The sequence below is a fragment of the Dermochelys coriacea genome, chromosome 23, assembly GCF_009764565.3.
Source record: "Dermochelys coriacea isolate rDerCor1 chromosome 23, rDerCor1.pri.v4, whole genome shotgun sequence".
In the NCBI taxonomy this organism is placed as follows: Eukaryota; Metazoa; Chordata; order Testudines; family Dermochelyidae; genus Dermochelys; species Dermochelys coriacea.
The window spans coordinates 3,072,797-3,098,854 of record NC_050090.1 but is presented as its reverse complement, the minus strand read 5'-3'; the positions used below and the strand labels follow the sequence as shown (position 1 = coordinate 3,098,854).

Below are 26,058 nucleotides of genomic sequence, written 5' to 3'. Positions count from 1 at the left end.
CAGACACATTGCGATGTAGGCACTTGTCAAAGCAATCTATTTCAATCAAAAAATCCTCAGATTCAATTGCGCACATTTCTAAGAGGCAAGTTAAGTCCGCAGTATGAACAAACAAGCTAGTAAGTGTTTCCACTTTTGAACAAAAAGCTAACTCAAAAAAACAGATGTGGGCCAAATTTTGTAATGGGGGGAGGGAAAAAGCAAGAGGAAATCTACACCTTCTTAGAAAAAATCCAGAGCCACATTCATCCCTGGTGTAACTCTTGACGCTGGTGAATTATCAGCTGAATGCTCTGAACCTGACAAAGAAAAACATCTGCAAATATCCAGGCTTCCTCAAAGCAGCAGTGGGTGGGCATAGCGGTCTTAGTTAGCCGACAGAGGTCAGGGGGGTTAACAGTGAACATAAAGCAGATTCTCAATCATGAGGCACCAGGAGTATGTATGGATCTGCCTCTGCAACACACAGAAACACGGTTAAACTTATTGGTCAAGCAGCAGAATTGAAGAAGGACTCGTGATGAACTATTTAGGCCTCTATCATGCAAACTATACTCCTGCAAGTAACGCAACTAACTCCAGAGGGAATACTGGGGAAGGGAGGGGGATGGACAAGACAAGGAGAAAAATGGTAAAGAAAGGCCACTGACAGCAGCAGCTGGGATCCCCAGGTGGTCTTCCATTCAAGTACTAGTCAGGCCCGGGACTGGATCAGGTCCTTAAAGCTTTTAGAGTGAATTTAGTGGTGATGAAAGATGCGAGATGGAGACTTCTGGAAACTGAGGCCACATCTACACTATGGGCGCTCTAGTGTAGCCTCTTCCTATGACAACAGGAGGAGTTTTTCAGTCGCAACAATTAATCCAGCTCTCCGAGTGGCGGTAGCTGGGTTGACCTAAGAATTCTTCCATTGACCTAGCTGTATGTACACTGGGGGGTTAGGTCATCTTAACTATGGCGCTCAGGAGTGTGAATCTCTCACTGTTGTTGTTATAGGTAGCTAGGTGGATCTAAATTTTAAGCATAGACCAGGCCTAAGGATGGAATTTTCAAAGGCCCCTAGGAAGTTAGGCAACTAAATCTGCAGTTGAAAAATCCCAGTCTAATATTATTGTTTATTATTTGTGTTAGTGTAGCACCTAGGCATAGATTAGGAACTCATTGTACTAGACACTGCACAGAAAGTCCTTCTAAGCCACACAACACATATAATCCAGGCAGCAGCATGGCAAACCTCCCCTCTGGCCAAGTGCCTCACCCAAGACCTGGAAGGACAAATGGTGACAGAGTATTTCCATCCCCATGACCCCGGTGCAGAGCCTGCCAAGAATGATGTTGGTACCTGTCCACAAGGAATAACACTGAATGCTGCCAGCTCACATAAGCCATTGAACAATCAGGTTGTTTGGGTGACTACAGACCTGTTCTGGATTTGTAGGTCACCAGTTCAAAAAGTTCTTTACCCATTAGCAGTCCCCACAGCTAGCCAGACCCCTCATCAAGACAGAAATAGCAGCAATCCTTACGCTGCTTGTTGATCCCAACAATTCTAGAGACATTATGTATTAATCTGATTAGGGGAGGCTTCTCAGCTAGATCTGAGCTGACCCACAGTGCCCCTGACTTCATAGTCCCTTACATTGCTCCCCTTGATATAAAGTGCAAGAATGAAGCCTATCACTGGATAAAATTCCCAGCACCCTGACCAGGTGACAGCTTTGGAAATCTGCAGATTGATGTAAGTGTGTCTAACTCTAGCCTGAAAACAAAATGGCAAAATCTGAAAGCAAAGAAGATTTAATTTTTTTTAAAAAATGAGGAGTCCGGTGGCACCTTAAAGACTAACAAATTTATTTGGGCATAAGTTTTCGTGGGTAAAAAACCCACTTCTTCAGAGGTGGACTCCTCATTGTTTTTGTGGATACAGCCTAACATGGCTACCCCTACTTCAAAAATTAAGCCATTCAAGGTTTTTAAACATCAAAAAAAGTGCCCTCCACCCTTTTCTCTCTGTATGTTTGTAGAACACTTCATATCCTATAATAATCCTTCAGTTTACTGTGGTCACATGAGGACTAGTTTTACGTTAGCGGGGCAGCTAATTGAGATAATCCCGACAGACCATCATTACACCAGCAGCGGTTTGGATGGCAAGATTTCTCCCCCTATGCAGCACCAAAGTGGGGTCCAACCCTGATGCAGCATCTGGAGCCTGACAGCAGGGGGGGAAAAAAAAAAAAACAGTTTGTTGATAAAAGCAGCCAATGCAACAGAAACACAAACAGCTAACACAGAGATCAAGAACATGGGTGCAGACTATTAAAACAAACAAAAGTGGTTTGGGCCACTCCCTGTTTGTTTGGGGGTTTGTTTGTTTGTTTGAAGCGATTTGTTTCTCAAAGTGCTAAATGAGAGAACAAATGGAGACTGATGCCTCATTAAACAGCCACATTCTTCTTTTCCCCATCCAGATATTGGCTGGTCTGGAAAGGCCCATCAGATCCATAATTTCCACAGAATGGAGAAGCTCTGCACGAAGCACAGGAGGGGGACAGAGCCCGATCTGTCTCTGGAGGCTGACAGAGCACCCCCCAAAAAAAAAACCCCTCTTCATATTACAGCACCTACCAACAAAGTGTGTGCTATAGATACCTCTCCACTGACTTCACCCCGTCCGATTGGCTCTTATTCTGCTAACTCATGCTGAAATATTTAAACAGACAAATTCTGTCACATCGCAAAGATGCAGTATGCCTGGCTGTACTTAGTCTCTCATTTTTTTGGAGTTCCCCCACATCTCAGTCCCTGTTTACCTCCACTAACAAAAATCAGAATACGTCTGGCCATCATAGATACAACCACTAGGATACCAGGCCTTAGAGAGGTGTACTCGGAGCAAACTCCTTTGAAATATGAGGCAGCCAGAAAGGATCACAGAGCATTTACTTGCGCAACTTACAAGGCCCCAAACTACATTAGAAGAAACATGCAGTAAAAGTAGATTACACAGAAAATCCCATCCTTGAAATCTAGCTAAAAGCTTTAGGTATTGCTGGCAGAAGACTCAGTTACACAGGGAAAAGGCAAAGATGCATTCAAAAGAAACTTACAAGCCCATTCTTCCTGGGACTTCATCTCCACCCATGTATTGCAGGAGGCTGTGTGACAGCCACAAGGAGCAATTTCAAACACATACATTCCTTATTTCTGGGCCCCTCCTCCTCAGTGTCTCATTCCACAGAAGCCAGTTGGTTGGTTTGAAGCTTCCTCCCGCCTTCCAAGACTGAATTGCATTCCAGCATCAACCAGCTGGCCTGCCCACTTACTCCTCCCAGGCCAGGAGTCAGATCCCGCCCACACTATTCTTGAATTCCAGCACTTAGCCTTACCGAGTTCCCACTGGGACCTGCTTCTGCTAGTTTCACTGGAAACTTTTCCAGTCCCATAACAAAAAGGTAAGGTACCAAGACCAAAAAAATCCACTATACAAAAACAGAGGTGTTCTATTGCATCTCAACTCTGTAAACCCCATACAGATACAATCCATTTCCCCCTCATCACTGAAATGCAGCCATCTCTTGGGTGGAACGTGGCAGCGGCTGAACAGCAAACAGCAGCTTACACAATAGTTTAGAAGAGGAAGCGAATAAGCCTGTAGCTTAATAAAGTTGCAAGGGATTTGTGAGTAAGTGGAATTACATACATTTGAATTCACACAGGAGTTAAATGATTGCTCTTTTATAACACCCTTGTCAGAGGATCTCAAAGAGCTTTATATACTTAATGCATTAATGCCTACCCCAAGGGCTGCTGAGACGAATATTATCCCTCTCTTTGCATCTAGGGAAACAGAGGAACAGAGCTATTAAGTGACTTGCCCAGGTCATACAGGGAATCAGGGGAGAAGCCAGGAACAATACACAGATCTCCTAAACTAAGCCCTGGGCTATCAAGAGTGTGTTCCCTGCTCTTGCCAAAAATGCCATCGGACCTTTAGTGACCACAAAAGGAGAACAGCCTCCTTTTCACATCCAGCGCACGGAACAAGCTGTCAAATTGATCCTTTGGGACAGAGTTCTGGACTCACGGGGTGTGACTGACACTTTTATTCACCCAAACATGTAGCGGTTCCTCACCTGATCCCTCCCTTGAAGAGGGAAGGCATCAGTGGCTGCTTGTGTATTTCAGGCACCTGGACAGACCCTCCTTCCTAACCAGCAAGAACTTTCATAACCACCCCCCACATCCTTTAATGAATCTCAAAGCCATCTGGTATTCATGGAGCACAGGGCAAGCCGAGCTGGTATTTGTGGAGTAACGGGAACATCTTTCCCCACACGGATGCCTCTACCTCCATCCAGTTTCTTTGCAAGGAGTAGCATACACTGCCCCTTCATTGACTTTAAACTCTTTGGGACAAGGACAGTCTATTATTCTGTGTATAGCACCAAGCACTAGAGGGCCCCAATCTTGGCTCACCCTAGGCTCTACCATAATAGACATAAGGATTAATAAAAACAGCAATGGGAGACACCTCAGTGCATCCAATCCTTGATTTTCACGATGTTTTTCTGTCCTATTGAAGAGCCCCAAATTTAACTGAGCTCCCAGCCCTCATGCTCAAGTCATTCTCTTTACAGAGACCCAGCATCCACAGACACTAGTCACCGACCTGGTTTACTGGCTCAGGGAAATCTGGGCTAAAGGCCCACTGCCGACTATAGTCACCTGTGCTAATGACTAGTGAAAGCTTCAATACCCACAACTATGCCTCCCTATTAGTCACAGTGGTTTTATGTGGCCAGCTTTTGTAACACCAACAGTTTCACACCACTTCCATCTAATGACTCAGTATCACAAAAAGAAAAGCAGTATTTGTGCATCCGATGAAGTGAGCTGTAGCTCACGAAAGCTTATGCTCTAATAAGCTAAATAGCAAGTAAATAGGCCAAATCCCCTGAGATGGGATATTAGATGGATGGGATCTGATTTACTATAGAAAACTCTTTCCTGGGTATCTGGCTGGTGAATCTTGCCCATGTGCTCAGGGTTTGGCTGATTGCCATGTTTGGGGTCGGGAGGGAGTTTTCCTCCAGGGCAGATTGGAGAGGCCCTGGAGGTTTTTTTTTGCCTTCCTCTGTAGCATGGGGCATGGTTGACTGGAGGGAGGCTTCTCTGCTCCTTGAAGTTTTGAACCATGATTTGAGGACTTCAATAGCTCAGACATGGGTGAGGTTTTTCATAGGAGTGGGTGGGTGACATTCTGTGGCCTGCGCTGTGCAGGAGGTCGGACTAGATGATCAGAGTGGTCCCTTCTGACCTTAGTATCTATGAATCTATGAATAAATTTGTTAGTCTCTAAAGTGCCACAAGTACTGCTTTTCTTTTTGTGAATACAGACTAACACAGCTGCTACTCTGAAACCTGTCAGTATCACAAGTTTCAGACGATAACTAGGCACTGAATGAAGTGGAATCACCTCACACCCTCCTTTCACTTCCCCAAGAGAGTTTCTTGCTACGAACTTTGGTCAAGTTTCTCTTTACAAGCAGAAACCTTCCTAGACAAATGGCACAGCTACCAGGACTGAAAACTTGGGTCATAGGGATTTCTACAGGAGACAAAGAGGCTCAGCGCAAGCAGAATCTGAGCCTTATTGAGGAAAAAGCAGGAATTCACTACACTTTTGGGCCAGCATTTTCGAAAGCACTGGTGTTTGGCTTAAGCCTGCTTCCAATGAAGTAAATGGGAGTTTATAGAGATGTATTTTACATATACACACGAGATATTAGTATATTAACACCACCACCATGCTCTTACACAGGGCTTTTCATCAGCATCTCTCTTAAGAGCCACAAGATAAGGTACTGCCATCCAATTATTCAACCTTGGAATAAGCGCTCACTTTGCAAACTTCTACCTCATGTTTTCTCTAAAACATTATGTTTTAGGAGTTATTTGGGGCAAATGCGATAGCCACAATGCTCCCTTCTGGCCTTGGAATCTATGAATCCAGGGTGATTTTTGGAAGAGGCAAGGGAAAAGGTCAGCTTTTCCACCATCAAGTAGATTTATACCTCAGAGGCATATACTTTCATGATCATTTTGCCCAACTAGTCTAAACCTTCCCCTACCCTGCCAAAAAGCCAGCTTTCCCCTTGCTGTTCTCCGCTCACTGCTAGATACCAAACTGTGCTCCAGTTAGAGCTACATTCCGCAGCCTGCTGTCCTAACCCAGGTCACATTCCCTTTATCTCTCTGCCTTGTTTAATTAGTCAGCCATTAACCAACACTTAGCAGCCCTAGATAAACAACACACCAGCCAGAGCACTCCTTCCTGCCAGCATACACTCAAGAGTTAAGAGTTTTGCCCCTGGCGAAGAGTTTACCACCACCTTCACCAAAAAAATAATAAAATCAAGAGGGAGAGCGAGTTTGATTGCAAGAAAAACTGTGGATTGACAAAAAACTTGGTTCTTCAGGATCAGATATAACCTGGAAACAGGCTGCTTTGGGGTTTTATACATTGGTAGGTACGTTTTCTGCTATAAGTACGGACAAATTATAAATAGATCAACATGAAGCTCAAAAAATGATTCCAAAAACAGATCTGCATTATCCTGATTTAGGTACACTGGTCAGAGTAAGTTCTCGTTCCCCTGACCCTTTACAAAAAAAAAAAAAAAACCCAAACAAAAAAACAGCTTTATGCAATTTGCATGCTTACCTTTTTTTTTAAACCCATTCTGTTTTCTGAAAAAAAATTGGAGCTCAATGGTGTAGTAGTTAAAAAAAACAAAAAAACCCAACCTCGGGTAAGCTAACCTAAACTAAACCTCGTGTTCCCCAAATGAGAAGTAGGTAAACTCAGTTTACCTGTGACTATACCACTGCTGCTTCTCATGGCTGTGAAAAGGAGTTATTTGTATTGTGGTAACATCTAAGAGATAATCATGGACCAGAGCCCCATTGCGGTAGGCATCATACAAACACAGAACAAAAAAAGACCAACAATCTCTGCCCCACTGAGCTTACCAAGAAATCCTACCAGGCATAATATCAGGTCAGCGGAACCAGCGATAGACACAAGGTGCCTCAGAGAAGACAAACTCCAGTGGCCAGAGCCAGCTGTAGTTAAACCTGTGGAGAAGTTTGTCTAATTAAATGTTATTCAAAAAACACACCAAAAAGACAGGTCTGACCTCCAGAACCTTGTCCACACTATGGCTCTCAGCTAAACCGGTAGGAAACCCTTTGTAAGTTTCTCTAGTGTACAGAAAATCAATGCGTGTTACACTTGCAGTGATAAGACCAAATAGCAAGGACAAAGAAGGTTCACTGAAATCATGTCAAAATAAAAAATTAAGTTATATCAGAGGCACATACCACCTCTCCACCCCCCTTCTACCAAAAGCTGAAGAGGAAAACATACACAATGCGGCCTTGTTAGCATTTGACTGTCACTCTGGGGACCGGAGTTCTGTTCCCAGTACTTCTACTGGCCTGCTGGGTGATGTTAGGCAAGTCACTTCACCCCTCAGTGCCTCAGTTTCCCCATATGTAAGATTGGGATAATGGTATCGGCCTTCTTTGCAAAGCACTTTGAAATCTGCTGATGAAAGTGCTATAAAAGCTATGCATTAGCAAAAATTTAACTAAACCTTAAACACCCATCAACTCAGCTCTCCAAAAGCCCTGGCACCCAAGTCCTTGCAAGGTTGTCTCTACATTGAGAGTTACTTTGAAGATTCAGGACCCATTCTACAGTCCTTAAGCAGCTAATCCAGGGGTTCTCAAACTGGGAGTCATGAGGTTATTACATGGGGGGTCGCAAGCTGTCAGCCAACACCCCAAACCCCACTTTGCATCCAGCATTTATAATGGTGTTAAAATATATAAAAACATTGTTTTTAATTTATAAGGGGGGGAGGGTCGAACTCAGAGGCTTGCTGTGTGAAAGGGGTCACCAGAACAAAAGTTTGAGAACCACTGAGCTAATCAGTTCTGAGACATGGCCTTCTGTAAAACAACTGTCCGCAGAGTAAAACTGGGATGACACTTCAAACAGGCCACCCCCCTTTCCCTGATCTGAGTGTCAGCAAAATTTCATTTTAAAACTGTGTTCAGAAGGGAAAGTTATTTCTTCACAGAACAGCAAGGTAATTCAGGGCAAACCACAACATATCAACCTTATATGAAGAGGCTGCATAAGAATATTTAATAACCACAGAAGGAGTTTGGCATGAAAAAGATCTACCCAGTTGTCTTGAGTTTGCTCCTGGAATTTTCACTCCAAATATCAGTCTACTTAAGTTCAATGGCATTCAAACTCTATTATGCTGCAGACAAAAAAAATATTTTTTCTGGAGAGTAATGACAAAAATGAAGGGTCTCAAAACAAACGTAACCACACTTTGGTCATCTGCAGTCTTTCATCCAAGGATTTCAAAGTCCCCTTTTCACAAATTTCACCCAATGCTCCCAAAACATACCACTCCCAAATCTCCTCTCCTTTGTTGATCCCAAAGATCATCATCAACTAGATTCCACAGGCTGATGTTTTGTGACATCCACATTAAAAAAAAAAAATCTGATCCCAAGAACAGTCACTAAATTTTTCCCATCATTGACTCAGACACACTAACAAGCCTTCCTATACAATCAACCTATAAGCAGGCTGCAGCTGAAACTGAATGTAGTGTGCATACTGGAGGGTTAATTTTTAAAGTTCAAACACTTGCACTGTATCAGACAGTCAGCTCGTTTTACCTTTGCTGTTGAGGAGGGGACACGGAAGAGAAAACTTTCCCCAACCATCCCCAATTTTATCAGGGATAACAAAAAAAAAAAAAAAAAAAAAAAAAAAAACAACACCCCAAAAAACCAAACACCTGGGCAGCTCAGATTGTCACGAAAGTAAGGCGGAGGTGGTTTTTGTTTTGTTTTTTTTTTTTTACTTTAGCTTGGAAGAAAATGGAACCCGCACCCACATCCCAGACAGGAAATATATTCTGCAGAAAAAAGGGACAGATACAAGTGCCATATTCCCTTTGGAAAGTCCCCCACCCACCTCCCAAAAGCCAGCTTGCTAACAGGTGTCCATTTCTCCTGTCTTCAAGGCGGGGAGACTCTCCTTGTTCTTCCAAGCTTTTGAAACACGGCCGCCCCCAGCTCCAATCAGGCAGGAGACAGTTCAGAGTCAACTCTCCCTTCGGAAAAACGCCCTGTGTTGAACTCAGCATAAAGCAACCAGGCAGCAAACCACTCACCTTCACCATCCTTCTGCTAAGGAGCTGGGGGCGCAAGAAGAGCCCTAACTCAGAGCACAGGAAAAAATAATGCCAGGGGGAAAAAAAAAAAGATTGATAAAAATAACCAATTCCCTCCCCCCCTCCAGAAGAGATTAGATTTCCTTCTTTGCTCTGTTCCTTGATAGAGAAGGAGGCTGGTGGTTTAGTCACTAACTCAGCTGCTCCTGACCTCAGCTTGCTTGCATGCATGGCGTCAGTTTCAGCAAGACCCAGATTTCTGACGTTGCTAACTGTGAGGCACCTCCCCCCATATCATTGGCAATTGGTCTGCACTGGGGATAAGGGAGTGTGTATGGGGCGGGTGGGGGGGGAGGAGGCATAGCACCACCTACTTCTTGGCAAGCAAGCTGCTGCATTGGGAGTAGAGGACAGGGAAGGAGCAGCTGGGATTGTGTTTCTCTGCTAGACCTCAGGGGTTGTGAGTGTTCTGATTTATGAGAGAGGAGGTGGATGAGGTAATATCTTTTATTAGACCAACTTTCGGGATTTAATAGCGCACCCATCACGACAGTAGCTGGTATAATGAGTCAGCCAAGACCAATGTTCCCTCTAATTTTTGAGGGACCATGTGTGCAAAAAATTTCTTCTGTGCAAATTTTTGGGTTTCTGTGCAAATTTCTGTGCGTGCGGTGTTTCACCGTGTGTGTGGGGTTTAGGGTCTGGGTGCATGGGCACACGCACACAGCTTAGCGGGAACAGTGGTCAAGACCAGTCCCTCAAGCCATCTTTTCAACCCAAAGACACTCACACCAAGTGGCAGCCCTGCCTGCTGCTAACAGAGCAACAATATTCAGATTTCCCTCAAGACGAAGTGCTGCACAAAGCCTGTAGGAGCAAACCCCTAAGACAATTGCAAAGGGAGGTGCGAACCCTTTGGAAATCGTGTGTTCGTGTTCGTTCATTCTGTTTGGTCAGTTTCTAGTCTAAGTCTTTTGCAGACCCCTTCGACAGCATCCATGGACCCCTGAGGTCTGTGGCCACTGCTCTCAAACAAACAAAAAAAGTGAGAAGACTTAGATGTGACCTGATCCTCCACCTCACCCCCACCCCAAATCCTTCTAATGGTAGAGCTCCCCAGTTACCTCTAGCTTTCCTACCCAACAAGATTTTATTAAAACAAGCCACAAGTATTATATTTAACCCACCTCACCCAGTCACACAATTGCATGGTATGATCTTCATCGGAAATGCATCCGATGAAGTGAGCTGTAGCTCACGAAAGTTTATGCTCTAATAAATTTGTTAGTCTCTAAGGTGCCACAAGTACTCCTTTTCTTTTTGCGAATACAGACTAACACGGCTGCTACTCTGAAACCTGATGATATGATCTGTGAGCACAGATGTGGAATGGGGTTTTATTAACACGGTATTTCCTCCAGTCCCTCACCTCCCACAGGTTCTCACTTTCCACTCTTATTCTGCAGTCCCACCCCCTCTTATCAGGGGAGAGGAATGGGCAGCTCCCCATAGCAACACAAATAAGAGTGCCTATTTCTCAGCCCAGGGAGTCTGTTCCCTGCAATGGACACAACGAAACCGGACTTTCCTTCCCTTCATCATCTTGCAGTTACACTTCACTAGGCTGCCAGCAACAGAAACTGAACCTAAAGCAAAAAATCAGAGAACTAGAGTAGCATTAACTCCTTCACACAAGGAACCAGAGTGCAAAGGCAGAGCGGCTTCCAATACCAACAGCAACCCACGTAACTGAATGCCAAGTTGCCAGCCACCTCTCAAAATTGGCAAAATTCTCCCTTCAGGTTAACAGAAAACAAAACAAGTCACGTTTTATCTCAGGCCTTGACAACCTTCCTACATGTTTCAGGCATTAATTACGGTCATTTTACTTGCAATGACAGGTAGCAATTTAATAGGTTTTTTTAAAAAAAAACAAAAACACCTATCTGGGACTGAAAGCATATCCAGACCTGGTAGAAATCAGGAAGAGTGATAGCTTAATAAAATAAAAAGGTCAGCTGGACTCCCACATCCCCCTGTCTGCTGGATTTGGAAGGGCAAGGGTTAAAAAGCAAAGCCAGCAAGAACTGGAGCAAGAACACAAGAAGATTTGAGCCTGCAGCCAATGAAACAGCAACTTTTGAAACAAAGCAGCCAGTCAAGTGCTCCAGTCAGTGGATCAGGATCAAAAGACAAGGAAGGAGGGAGGGAAGAGGATAGGGCAACCCAATGTAGGGCCAGCTTGAAAACACAAAAGAGGAAAATTCCTCCAGGAAAAGCTGGCAGGTTCCCCCCCACCAGCACCACAAGCAGCTGCTCGCCCAACAGCTGTCACTAGTGGGGTAAAAAAAGAAAAGAAAAGAAAAGGAGTACTTGTGGCACCTTAGAGACTAACAAATTTATTTGAGCATAAGCTTTCGTGAGCTACAGCTCACTTCATCGGATGCATTCGGTGGAAAATACAGTGGGGAGATTTATATACACACACAGAGAACATGAAACAATGGGTTTTAACATACACACTGTAAGGAGAGTGATCACTTAAGATGAGCTATTACCAGCAGGAAGGGGGGGGGGGAGGAGAAGGAGGAAAACCTTTTGTGGTGATAATCAAGGTGGGCCATTTCCAGCAGTTAACAAGAAGAACTCTGAGGAACAGTGGGGGGTGGTGTGGGGGGGGAGAAACAACATGGGGAAATAGGCTTGAATAGAGACTGGGGAGTGGATGGGTCATTACATTTAAAAGTAAAAACTAAAGTTAATTGTATCCAGTTTGCAAATTAATTCCAATTCAGCAGTCTCTCGTTGGAGTCTGTTTTTGAAGTTTTTTTGTTGAAGGAGAGCCATTCTCAGGTCTGTAATCGAGTGACCAGAGAGATTGAAGTGTTCTCTGACTGGTTTTTGAATGTTATAATTCTTGACGTCTGATTTGTCCCCATTTATTCTTTTACATAGAGACTGTCCAGTTTGACCAATGTACATGGCAGAGGGGCATTGCTGGCACATGATGGCATATATCACATTGGTAGATGCGCAGGTGAACAAGCCTTCGATAGTGTGGCTGATGTGATTAGGCCCTATGATGGTGTCCTCTGAATAGATAGATATGTGGACAGAGTTGGCAACGGGCTTTGTTGCAAGGATAGGTTCCTGGGTTAGTGGTTCTGTTGTGTGGCTGCTGGTGAGTATTTGCTTCAGGTTGGGGGGCTGTCTGTAAGCAAGGACTGGCCTGTCTCCCAAGATCTGCGAGAGTGATGGGTCGTCCTTCAGGATAGGTTGTAGATCCTTGATGATGCGTTGGAGAGGTTTTAGTTGGGGGTTGAAGGTGATGGCTAGTGACGTTCTGTTATTTTCTTTGTTGGGCCTTTCCTGTAGTAGGTGACTTCTGGGTACTCTTCTGGCTCTGTCAATCTGTTTCTTCACTTCAGCAGGTGGGTATTGTAGTTGTAAGAATGCTTGATAGAGATCTTGTAGGTGTTTGTCTCTGTCTGAGGGGTTGGAGCAAATGAGGTTGTATCGTAGAGCTTGGCTGTAGACAATGGATCGTGTGGTGTGATCTGGATGAAAGCTAGAGGCACGTAGGTAGGAATAGTGGTCAGTAGGTTTCCGATATAGGGTGGTGTTTATGTGACCATCGCTTATTAGCACCATAGTGTCCAGGAAGTGGATCTCTTGTGTGGACTGGTCCAGGCTGAGATTGATGGTGGGATGGAAATAGTTGAAGTCATGGTGGAATTCCTCAAGGGCTTCTTTTCTGTGGGTCCAGATGATGAAGATGTCATCAATGTAGCGCAAGTAGAGTAGGGGCATTAGGGGACAAGAGCTGAGGAAGCGTTGTTCTAAGACAGCCATAAAAATGTTGGCATACTGTGGGGCCATGCGGGTACATGTGCCACTGATTTGAAGGTATACATTGTCCCCAAATTTGAAATAGTTATGGGTGAGGACAAAGTCGCAAAGTTCAGCCACCAGGTTTGCCGTGACATTATCGGGGATACTGTTCTTGACGGCTTGTAGTCCATCTCTGTGTGGAGTGTTGGTGTAGAGGGCTTCTACATCCATAGTGGCCAGGATGGTGTTTTTAGGAAGATCACCAATGGATTGTAGTTTCCTCAGGAAATCAGTGGTGTCTCGAAGATAGCTGGGAGTGCTGGTAGCGTAGGGCCTGAGGAGGGAGTCTACCTAGCCAGACAATCCTGCTGTCAGGGTGCCAATGCCCGAGATGATGGGGCGTCCAGGATTTCCAGGTTTATGGATCTTGGGTAGCAGATAGAATACCCCAGGTCAGGGTTCCAGGGGTGTGTTTGTGCGGATTTGTTCTTGTGCTTTTTCATTGTGCTTTTTCAACCTGTCCGGAGGGGAGAAAACTGTAGCAGCCTTAGCCCTTCTGTTTGCTATCCACAGCTACAAACCTGCCCCCTTCTTCGTGCTGGATGAAATAGATGCCGCACTGGACAACACCAATATCGGGAAGCTGGCCAACTACATCAAAGAGCCGTCCACCTGCAACTTCCAGGCTATTGTCATCTCGCTGAAGGAGGAATTCTACACCAAGGCCGAGAGCCTGATTGGGGTTTACCCAGAGCAAGGGGACTGCGTGATCAGCAAAGTGCTGACCTTTGACCTCACCAAGTACCCTGATGCCAACTCGAATCCCAATGAGCCATAAGCCGGCCTGACACTGCCATGGGGAGGGGGGGAAAAATGTGATGAGTTAAACCCCCCTCCCCATTTATTTTTAACCATTTCATTGCCTCTGCCAGTGCAGTCCGGGGGGGCCTATTAACCTCCCATCTCTAAGGTGGGGGCCACCTGTCTCCCACAAAACTGGGGGTATTTCCCTACTCAGCAAATGGACCCCCATAACCACTGGTTTACAAAAACAGCAATTCTAAAGGACCTTCCCACCCCCACCCCCAACAAATAAATTCAGCAGCCACACAGGTCAGTCCTTGACACTTTTACAAAACCAACCCTATGGCACCTCTAGCACTTTTCACCTAATCTCAAAAGACTTTATCAGCGATTTTATGCATTTTTCCCTCAATGCCCCAGCTCTTGGAGTGCCTAAGAATCACAGCTTTCACCAGGATGGGAGGGAAGAGAACAACCAAGCAACCCTCATGGTTAAGGAGAAAAGCTTGAAAAACCTGACCCCTAGAGATCTCAACACCAGAAAGCAAAGAGGGAAAAAAAAAAAAGTCAAGCCAAGTAAATTAAGTCAGACACATGATATTTGAACACATGGGGGATTGACAGTACTGCTACAGCAGCCTGTACCACCACACATTAGTGCGAGATTATTCCATGGCCAACCCCTTTCCTGTACAGGATAGCAGACTCCCTGTGCCTCTACTCAGGAGCATAATATCCCTGTTGCAATTACTGCACTTGCTTCCATGGAAGGATGTTTATTGTATTTTTAGGTTTGTAAAAGACACCACTGCCAAATTGCTCTTTTTATAGCCCTTTTAATCCATAGGTCTCAGGGTGCTTTACAAGGGAGTCAAGTACCATCACCTTAATTTTACAAAAAGAAAATGAGTACTTGTGGCACCTTAGAGACTAACAAATTTATTAGAGCATAAGCTTTCGTGAGCTACAGCTCACTTCATCGGATGCATTAGTGAGCTGTAGCTCACGAAAGCTTATGCTCTAATAAATTTGTTAGTCTCTAAGGTGCCACAAGTACTCCTTTTCTTTTTGTGAATACAGACTAACACGGCTGCTACTCTGAACCCTTAATTTTACAGATGGGGAAACTGAGGCACAGAAAAGGGAAGTGACTTGCCCAAGGTCACCCAGCAGGTCAGTGGCACAGCCATGAACAGAACCCATGTCTCCTGGGTCCCAGTCCAATGCTTGATCCGGTAGGCAACACTACCGCTTGGGACCCCACAATCGGTCAGTTTCACCAGGGAGCTTGGTTTGGAAACCTCTGCATTAGAGCATACCCCTTTCTTTCCTCAGGGGGTTCAAGTCTCCCTTAGATCTGGTCTAGACTTACAAGTTTTGCTGGCATAGCTGTTAGGTGTGCTATCCTTTGCTAATAAAGTCATGCAGGCCTTAGTGTAGACAAAGTTATACCAGCATTGAAGTCCTCACCAGTATAAACCGAATCTAAACTAAGAGGGTTTGCTGACATAGCTAAGTGTAAACAAGGCCTTAATGAAACTCTACACAGATTTTAGCTTATGATCTTAAAATAAGAAAAAGATGGAATCCAAAGTTAAGATGCTCAAATGATAAAACCTAGGCCAGATTACCAACAAGGTGAATTAAACCCCCTCCAAAAACCAGGAAATTTAGAGCCCATATTTCATAAACTTGCCTAACACTTGGCCTTTGATCTCATGGCTGTCTAAAGCTTCTTTCTGCCCATCTGTCCTTGGCAGACAGGAAGTAAACCAAGAATGGCATTGTCTGCCACTCTAATTGGCCAATCCTATGAGGTAGTGAGTACCCTGTTTCCATTGATTTAGGGGGGAGATGGAGGCTGAAACTGCTTAAGTCCTTGCCAGGTCTGGCTCCAAGCCTATATGCAAGGCTTCCAATATTAAAATGTTTCAATGTTATGAGGTCTGTGTCCATATTCAGGGTGGTTTTTTTTGTTTGTTTTTAAATGTTTGAGCTAACAGGAAATGCCCTGGATTGGCCCAATTAGCTGGTGTATCCTGTAAACAAAACCTGGACATTTCTTTAGCACCGCAAATTCATTGTGTCCATCTGTGCAAGCCATCCATGTAGCTAAACACATCTGAGAGAATCACTGCAATATGCAGGAGTTTAAGCTTTCAATTCCCCACCCTCCCTCAAATGCATTAGAAAGTCCAGAAGGTGGGGCGGGGTGGGGGTGGGGGGGAATGGCAGCATTGAGGTCTTATCAGCACAAAATGAACTTAAGGAAATCCTGAACAGCAAACACAGCAGGATTGTTTCAGTACAAATGTGAAAAAAAAAAAAAAGTCTTATTCAGTGGTGCTCCAGTCCCATCTCAACAACAAAAAATGACATTTTTAAGGAAGCTTAAATCAGACAATTGCATTTGATAAACTGAAAATAAAGTGTATTTTGAATACTAGACAACATCCAAAACTTGTAGCCTACAAGGCCTGGATCTTTTTTTTTTTTTTTTTTTTTTTAAATCAGAAGTTTGTTGGTTTTTTGTTTTTTTTTTTTAAAATGGGGAACATGTATTTGGGCACATTAATCGTCTGTCATGATTTGCAAGTTGACAGTTCCCTTCCCATTTATGTTAGTTTTCCTCTTATTATATTTTGATCCATCAATAGTCACACCACCACTGGACTGTTTAACTGTTACTTGGAAGCATTCCCAGAATCACACTGGAAAGACGGGGGGGGGGGGGGGGTTCCAAGAAAAATCATTTTCAAATGAAAGCCAAATCTCCTGCACTTCAAGAGCGAGAGGGAAAACAACCCACTATGAGCCAATCTAGTCTGGCACTACTTATGGAGCTTGAGAGACTTAAAAGCCAGGGACATTTGAACAGGTTATTTTTGAGAGAGCATCTCCTGGTAGGATGAGGTGTAAGGAAGATGTGCTTAAGCTCTAGCAGTCTCTGAATACTCCAAGAATGAACGTGTATTTCAGGAAGGATGCTGGCACTATATAAGCAGGGATCTAGAAGTGTCAGAAAAGCAAGAGGACATCGATCACTTTCATATCTAGGTTACAAAAATCAAATGAAGCAAGGATCAGCAGGGACTGGAAGTTGTTGCAATCTAATGGCTGTTTATATGAAGACATGAAGGAAACAGGTGGGTTTGGACCTATTTCTTAAACGACAAATGTCCATTGTCCATAAGAGTATGTACGCTGCAGCTGGGAGCTGTCATTCCCAGCTCAGGTAGATGTACACACTACTCAAGAGAAGTAACAGGATGGCCACAGCGCCACAGGCTAGCCACCCAAGTACAACCTCTTCCAAGATCCAACTTACATACCTGGATGGCTAGCCCAAAGCCACCATTACAAAGGACCCTTCTGCTGGTGCTCTCAGGAGAAAGAGACCTAAGCTGAAAGGCACAGGGAGGGGGACAACCTGTGTTCAGCACTTAAGTATGCTGGTGTGTACACTGGAGGGACACTTGCACGACCACTGCCCCGGCTGTGCCTCCACCAGCTGTGTTTAGGAACATACTCAGAGAATTCCCTTTTACGTCTTAAAAAGGGGCGGGAGAGGAAACAGGGGCACAAAGAGGGAAAGTGCCTTGCCCATGGTCAGATAGCAGGTAAGCCGCAGAACTATTGTTCTGCGCAGAGAATTGACCTAGTCCAGTGTCCTACCCACTAATAACGTATAAAAACATTGCCAGCATGGCTTAATCAGACTCCACTTTACTTTCACCCCACTAATGATGTGTCTTGCAAATCAGAACTATATACGTCAGTCCAAAGAGAATGCAGATATAAAGATTCCATACTTTCTGTGCTGCAATATAGCACGTGTCTACACTAACTTTTGTCAGTAAAACGTTTTTTCCCCCAACACCCCCGACTGATAGAAGTACCGGTGTGGACAGCCCTATATTGGCATGGGACACTCTCCCGCTGACATAGCTACTGCTGCTTGTTGGGGGTGATTTAATTGAGCGGCTACACGGAAGACCTTACAGTGGCGCAGATGCAGTGGTACAGCTGTGCGGTCTCTAGTGTAGACATAGCCTTAGTCTTGGGACCACAATTTATGTAACGATCATAATATCATTTGGCCTCAGCCTGGGGTTGCTAATAAGGCTCGTTATCTCAGACTCTGCTCCTCACATACAAAGCTTTGCGGTCTTGATTTTTTATTAATATGATCCTTTGCTAAAGTCTTTCCTACCAAGTGGTATGTGTTTGTTTTGTAATTGCAGAGATTGATAACTGACTAGTCGGCTTCTTAAATCAGACAGTCTGCATATCGGCTGGTAAATTCTAGCCTTAACTTTAGCTGTTTTTTTAAAATTGGTGTTTAAACCAACACTAGATGCCCTCATTAGAGTCAAAGCCCCAATCCATTGTTCCCTCCCTTGCCTTCAATTACATCCATCAGCAAATATTTGAGTTGTGAGGGCCATGGCAGTCATGAGAACACTTCCAGCAGCAGTGTGTCCCTTAGCATCACAATGGCTCAGTACTCACGGAGAAACAGCTGCATACTGGAAGTAGCACTGGCAATTCAGTAGAAGCCTGGTATTTCTCTGGGTATCTCCCATCCCAGGGGTGCCCACACCTATCCTGGCTAAGATCCATGCCATAGACACATAAACATGGGAACAAAGAGATGGAAGCGGAGCTAGAAACTCCAAGAATTCAAGACCCTGTGCTCCTGTTGTGCCATGATACACCAAGGAGACCCACCGTCACAGAAGTTTCTGTGACGAGAAGGCATTCAGATTTTGCAGGTGTTCATAAGTGTGGGCTAGTGGCTAAAGCAATTAACTAGCAATTGTCCCAAAGGGTGCACAGTGGAGACCTAAATGATGCATCATAATGTCAAAAGGACTGCCGTTTAAGTGATCCTCCTAGATAATTTCACAACCCAATATCTCCAGGCAAGAAGTGAAAAAAGGGGGCACCATCATGCTGGTCAAAGCAGATCTACCCAACGTTGTGGCAGTACTGCCATTGGCAATTCACTTCATCTCTTTGCCTTCAATTTCCCTTCTGTAAAATTGCTTCTGGTAAATATTTATATTAGGGTAGCAACCAAACGCTGCAATTGGGATGAAGATAATACTCATAGATACTAAGGTCAGAAGGGACCATTCTGATCATCTAGTCCGACCTCCTGCACAGCGCAGGCCACAGAATCTCACCCACCCACTCCTATGAAAAACCTCACCCATGTCTGAGCTATTGAAGTCCTTAAATCATGGTTTAAAGACTTCAAGGAGCAGAGAAGCCTCCCTCAAGTCAACCATGCCCCATGCTACAGAGGAAGGCGAAAAACCTCCAGGGCCTCTCCAATCTGCCCTGGAGGAAAATTCCTTCCCGACCCCAAATATGGCAATCAGCTAAACCCTGAGCATATGAGCAAGATTCACCAGCCAGATACTACAGAAAATTCTTTCCTGGGTAACTCAGATCCCATCCATCTAATATCCCATCTCAGGGGATTTGGCCTATTTACCCTGAATATTTAAAGATCAATTACTTACCAAAATCCCATTATCCCATCATACCATCTCCTCCATAAACTTATCAAGTAGAATCTTAAAACCAGATAGATCTTTTGCCCCCACTGCTTCCCTTGGAAGGCTATTCCAAAACTTCACTCCTCTGATGGTTAAAAACCTTCGTCTGATTTCAAGTCTATAAACTTCCTGGTGGCCAGTTTATACCCATTTGTTCTTGTGTCTACATTGGTGCTGAGCTTAAATAATTCCTCTCCCTCTCCTGTATTTATCCCTCTGATATATTTATAGAGAGCAATCATATCTCCCCTCAACCTTCTTTTAGTTAGGCTAAACAAGCCAAGCTCCTTAAGTCTCTTTTCATAAGACAAGTTTTCCATTCCTCGGATCATCCTAGTAGCCATTCTCTGTACCTGCTCCAGCTTGAATTCATCCTTTTTAAACATGGGAGACCAGAACTGCACACAGTATTCTAGGTGAGGTCTCACCAGTGCCTTGTATAACGGGACTAAAACCTCCTTATCCCTACTGGAAAGGCCTCTCCTGATGCATCCCAAAACCGCATTAGCTTTTTTCACAGCCATATCACATTGGCAGCTCATAGTCATCCTATGATCAACCAATACTCCAAGGTCCTTCTCCTCTTCCGTTACTTCTAATTGATGCGTCCCCAATTTATAACTAAAATTCTTGTTATTAATCCCTAAATGCATAACCTTACACTTCTCACTATTACATTTCATACTATTACTCCAGTTTACAAGGTCATCCAGATCCTCCTGTATAATATCCCGATTCTTCTCCGAATTGGCAATACCTCCCAGCTTTGTATCATCTGCAAACTTTATTAGCACACTCCCACTTTTTGTGCCAAGGTCAGTAATAAAAAGATTAAATAAGATTGGTCCCAAAACCGATCCCTGAGGAACTCTACTGGTAACCTCCCTCCAACCTGACAGTTCGCCTTTCAGTAGGACCCGTTGCAGTCTCCCCTTTAACCAATTCCTTATCCACCTTTTGATGTTCATATTGATCCCCATCTTCTCCAATTTAACTAATAATTCCCCATGTGGCACAGTATCAAATGCCTTACTGAAATCTAGGTAAATTAGATCCACTGCATTTCCTTTATCTAAAAAATCTGTTACCTTTTCAAAAAAGGAGATTAGGTTGGTTTGGCACGATCTACCTTTTGTAAAACCATGTTGTATTTTGTCCCATTTATCATTGACTTCAATGTCCTTAACTAATTTCTCCTTCAAAATTTTTTCCAGGACCTTGCATACTACAGACGTCAAACTAACTGGCCTGTAGTTACCCGGATCACTTTTTTTTTCCTTTCTTAAAAATAGGAACTATATTAGCAATTCTCCAATCATTCGGTACTACTCCTGAGTTTACAGATTCATTAAAAATTCTTGCTAATGGGCTTGCAATTTCAGGTGCCAATTCCTTTAATATTCTTGGATGAAGATTATCTGGGCCCCCCGATTTAGTTCCATTAAGCTGTTTCAGTTTCGCTTCTACCTTAGATATGGTAATATCTACCTCTATATACTCATTCCCATTTGTCATGCTACCATTATCCCTAAGATCCTCTTTAGCCTTAAAGACTGAGGCAAAGTATTTGTTTAGATATTGGGCCATGCCTAGATTATCTTTAACCTCCACTCCATCCTCAGTGTTAAGCGGCCCCACTTCTTCTTTCTTAGTTTTCTTCTTATTTATATGGCTATAGAACCTTTTACTATTGGTTTTAATTCCCTTTGCAAGGTCCAACTCTACTCGACTTTTAGCCCATCTCACTTTATCCCTACATGTTCTGACCTCAATTAGGTAGCTTTCCTTGCTGATCCCTCCCATCTTCCCCTCCCTGTATGCTTTCTGCTTCTTCTTAATCACCTCTCTAAGATGCTTGCTCATCCAGCTTGGTCTACAACTCCTTCCTATGAATTTTTCCCCTTTCTTGGGATACAGGCTTCCGATAGCTTCTGCAGCTTTGATTTAAAGTAATCCCAGGCCTCCTCTACTCCCCCCACCCCCAATCTCAAAGGGAGCTAGTGAGGTTTCAGGTTTGTGAAGTGCTTTGAGATCCTTTGATGGAAAGTGCTACCTATGCACGAGGGCATTACAGTAGGGACCGGCGAGTGCTTAGCTCAGTGCAGAGCCAGCAGCATTCAGATCTGTCCATGCGAGCTTACACATCAAGCCATGCACCATATAACTCATATGGATGCTCCCCATGTTGCCAGTGGAGGTTGAGCAATCTGCCGAGGTTGCTCTATGGGTCCCTATACAGACATGATGTCCCACATGAGAATACAACCCTGACTGAAGAGGTCATAAGTATTGCACGAGGAGACATTAATGCCATCGTTCGTGCCACAAGAGCATTGGGAATATGCTTGCACAGAACTTTTGTGCACAAGAGCCTGCTGATTTCGACAAGCTGGAGCCTGTAGCAAGTATGCTTCTAACTCTCTCCAAAGACGCATGCAGACCTGGGGATGTATTTTAAAAAAAGCGTTACTTTATCAGCAGCCAGAAACAGCGATCGAATCCTCCATGGACAAATCTAAAGGGAAAATGACTTCAGGAGGACTTATGGATCTTAAAAAAAAACAAAACAAACAAACAAACAAACAGGACAATAAATTAGTTTAGGCTCAGTACTTGGCCTCCTTTGACATGGGGCGGAAGTGAACGTCATGTGGCGAATGGCCAAATGGGCAGGGCATCAGAAGTTTCCAGGTTCCTATCTCAGCTCTCTTCCTGACTCCTTGCAACACCTCCTCTGTGCCTCAGTTTTCCCCGCTGAAAAGCATAGCGCTGCCTTACCTACTCCAAGTCCTAGTTATACTGAAGCATGGTCTATACCGACCAGTTTCATTAGCATGGCTATGACAGAGAGGGGCGATTTTACTGACACAGCTATGCTGGTAGAAACCTTAGGGCGGATACAGTTGTATCAGCATCAAAGTGTTTATACTGGTACAGCTTATTCCAGTTCCCTGAACCAACCTAAGCTGTATAGGCACTTTCACATGGATAGAACTGCATCCACACTTGAGGATTTTGCCAGTGTAGAAAAGGCTTGAGAAATCACCCCTCTCTGACATAAGACTACCTAGGGGTCATTTCTATAAGGCTCGAGAAGGGCATTGCAAGAGACTGGATAGATATTTGCATGCACTTTCAGATCCTCAGATGAAAGGGAAAATATTTTAAAGAGCTACATAAAACACTACGCTTCGTTAGTCTCATTAGCTCTGGCAAACCACAAACTGAGAGCAAAGAGCAACACTGTACCGTGTGGACTTGTAACAGTTAGCACCGTGGCTTAATAACTGAGAGCTTGTTTTGGGGTCATCTGGCAATGTGCACTGATTTCACTTTCCTGTTGCTTTCTGGAAGACTAGTCGCTCAGTTTTCCCTGTGGGCAAAGATCATCTACACAGCCTCCTGCTCTGCTAAATAACTAAGCTTTTTCCTGACTCTCAGAAAACACACAAGCCCCTTTCTGGAGTGCTTTGCATTAACACACAGTTAAAGTTCCCCCAAGCGATCCGCTCTGATGCAATCCGCTGCGGCTGTCTGAATTGTTGGACTGTGTACATAGACAGGAACTGTTGGGTCTTCCTGAACCTAGAGGCTTCCAGAGAATGAGAATGTCACATTTCTTGTTGTGAATCCCCAGTAAAATAGTGGCAGCAGAGAGCTTGTATAAAGCGCACTCAGCTGCACAACACAGCTCAGATTCTCTCACTCCTGGAGTTGGGGAGCGAGCGCGCTGCTCCCTCCTCTATAAAACAGCTCTGGGGAGTAAAGGATTTCACAAGTGACTCACACGCAGATCAAGGACATTGCTTCTGTGTGAGAAACCTGTTCTGATGCTAACCCTGCCTCTTTTCAAGTCACTTCACAAAAAGTGGGAGGTACCAAAACCAGAGAAAACCAGGAGTAGAAACCTGCCATTAAGTCATCACCCTCAATTAAGGCTGAAGAATGACTAAGCAAATCAGCTGGGCCTTTTGGAGCGTGTCCAGACAGGTTGGGATAGAGAAAGCCTTTCCTTTTGATTTAGGGCTAGTCTACGCTAGAAGCTAGGACCAGTACAGCTGCTCCGCTCCAGAATGTCTGGTGAAGATGCTCTATGCTGATGAGAGAGAGCTCTCCCATCCGCATAATAAATCCACCTCCATGAGAGGCAGTAGCTATGTCAGCGGGAGAAGCTCTCCAGCTAACATAGTGCTGGTCACACTGGCACTTAGGTTGGTGTAACTTACGTTTACTCTGGGGGGAATTTTGCACCATTGCGCGTACGCAGAATTCATGTCCCCTGCAGATTTCTTTGCTTCCCTGCAGAAAAGTGAGTTTCTAACAGGAAAGCTGCAAGAGCAGTCACACACTACTCCCTAGCAGCACATGGAACATCATTTCAGGCACCTGGAGCAGCTGGCAGAGAGGTAAATCACCGTGGGGCTGGGGACACCCCAGCCAGTGGCTCCTACCCTGAGCCAGGATCAGCTGCTAATCCCAGCTGGGCTGGAGGCAGGAAAGGATGGGACTTCCTCTTCCCCTGCAAGGGCTGGCTCGGGCTGTGTCAGACCCAACCCCAGAAACCTCTCCCAGCTGCAGGAAGCTCAGCATCCTCCCTTGCTTCCTGCCCCCACCACTCCTTAGCTGTGGGGGGAGTGGGTCACTATATGGGCAGCTGCTCCCCCATCCACCCAACCCCCGTACATCTGGACCTCCCATACCCAAACACCCCTGCCAAGCCTTACCTGGTACATCCAGAACCCTCCTAGCCCTCCATACCCAAACCCTGCCCCACCGAACCTGAACCCCTGCATCTGGAGCCCCCCTGCACCAAGACCATCTCCCACTGAGCTCCTTGCACTTAACTCCCAACCCCTGCATCACCAAGCCCCCACATCCAGACCCCCATGCCACTGACTGTCAACTAGCTTCACCCAGACCCCTACCCCACCAAGCCCCACTCCCCTGGCACTCAGAGCCCCCGCTGATACCCACACACCCAGACCCCTCCTATGAACCCCAACAACCTTCACTTGGAAGCCCCTGCAGTTCCATTGCCTCTGCACCTGGAAAGCCCCCCACCCCCTATGAGCCTCTGTGTATCCTGATCCCCCCACACCTAGATCCCCCACAGATTGTCCCATACAGAATCCTTCACCCTACACCTGGATCCCCTCGCCCCCAGAGCCCCTCCACACTTAGATCCTGCCTGGTTGAGCCTACCCCACACCTGCGCAGAGGGGCATGGCCCCAGGGTGTTTCTGGGGATGGCCCAGGCCTTGTGCTACGTCAGGGTCAGGTGCAGCCACACCGCTGAGTCCGTGTCCTGGGGGGTGCTGCAGGGTGATCTCCCACCTTCGTGCAGCCAGTGGCCTGTGCTCCCCCCCTGCCGTGCTGAAGCCCCCTGCATTTATTTATTGACAAATATTGTGTGCACAATTTTTAATTTTTTGGTGTAGAATTCCCCCAGGAGCATACATTGCTCAGGGGACTGGTTTATTCACACTCCTGAGTGATGCAAGTTATCCCAAAGTACATGGTAGTATAGACCTGGCCTCAGACTTCACCTTTCCACATTTACATCTAACCACACGCCTACGCTCTGGCTGTGTTTGTCATAGGATCACTCAACATTTAAACAATGCTGGTAGAGACAAAGGACTTCCAGTGCCAATTCTTGGTTCTACCACTGACTCACTGTGTGACCTCAGCCAAGTCATCTGACTTCTGGGCTTTTGTTTCCTGTTGTATAAAACAGGATGAATATGGCTCTAACTCAAAGGGCTACTATTTGTAATAAACTTTGAGATCCTTAGATAGACTTGCTAGAAACAGTCAGTATCAACTACCCAAAAGTGTGAGATATTTGGAGAAAAAAGGATTGAGACCTTTGTGTCTGGTTACTGCATGCAGAAAAGCAATTTTCCTCCAGCACTTTAGGATCAGGAGTAATATTTTAACTTGAGAGGTATCATGCACAGAGAAGTGACTGCCAACCCCGAAAAGAGGTTATTCACTTTGTGCAGTAACTGTGGTTCTTCGCGATATGCATCTCTATGAGTACTCCACGTTGGGGGTGCACACCCCTCTCGAGCCCGTGATTGGAGGAGATTTGTCCATTATCAGTACTCACTCGGACTGTGCACATGCCCTATGCCCAAGGGTGAAAGTAACTTAAAGGGCTTACTGGTATGCCAGAGTCTTAAGCGGGGGCGTGGCTGTGGCTGGGAGCCCCGGGGCCTTTAAATTACCCCCGGAGCTACGAGTGACAGAGGCAGCTGGGAGCCCCGGGGCGATTTAAAGGGCCTGGGGCGCCGGCCACCGCTACCGGAGTGGAGCCCCAGGCCCTTTAAATCGCCGCCCGTGCCCAGCTGCCGGAGCACTGGGGTAGCTTGTTCGGGACCGAGCGGGTAGGTGCCAAAGGCAGGACTGAGCCATCCGGTACCAGACTGGGTGCTCATACTTGCTGTCCTAAACACCGAAGTCCTGTCGGAGCCATGTCTCTCCCTCGAGCTCAGGGCTTTCGGGCTCTACCAGCACCTTTAATTCAATAGTAGTGAGCCAAGAGGTTGAGGCTGCAGAGACCATAGATCTTGCAATGGGCCTGG

General features: G+C 45.2%; 2 protein-coding genes across 6 annotated transcripts in view; one reads left to right on the top strand and one right to left on the bottom strand.

Moving 5' to 3' along the window:
* The window catches only part of PAK4 (p21 (RAC1) activated kinase 4), a 98,261-nt gene that overhangs the window by 45,176 nt on the left and 27,027 nt on the right, over positions 1-26,058 (bottom strand). Inside the window, exon 1 of one of the 5 annotated variants that reach the window (XM_038381990.2) lies at positions 9,270-9,527. The exons of 2 other annotated variants lie outside the window; for them this stretch is intronic. Coding sequence is in view for 2 of the 3 variants with exons in the window: in XM_043501421.1 (XP_043357356.1) it covers positions 3,111-3,135 (25 nt within the window). In the remaining variant the exon portion in view is untranslated. Of the gene's footprint in view, positions 1-3,110; positions 3,185-9,269; positions 9,528-26,058 lie in introns of those variants that run through there. 2 more of the 5 variants (XM_043501421.1, XM_043501423.1) reach the window with 2 other exon arrangements.
* Positions 13,609-14,099, top strand: LOC119847394 (structural maintenance of chromosomes protein 1A-like; the record flags this gene model as incomplete). The annotated part of the gene is made up of 1 exon (XM_038382178.2): positions 13,609-14,099. A coding segment is annotated over one exon (330 nt), but the record flags the coding sequence as incomplete, so codon positions are not given.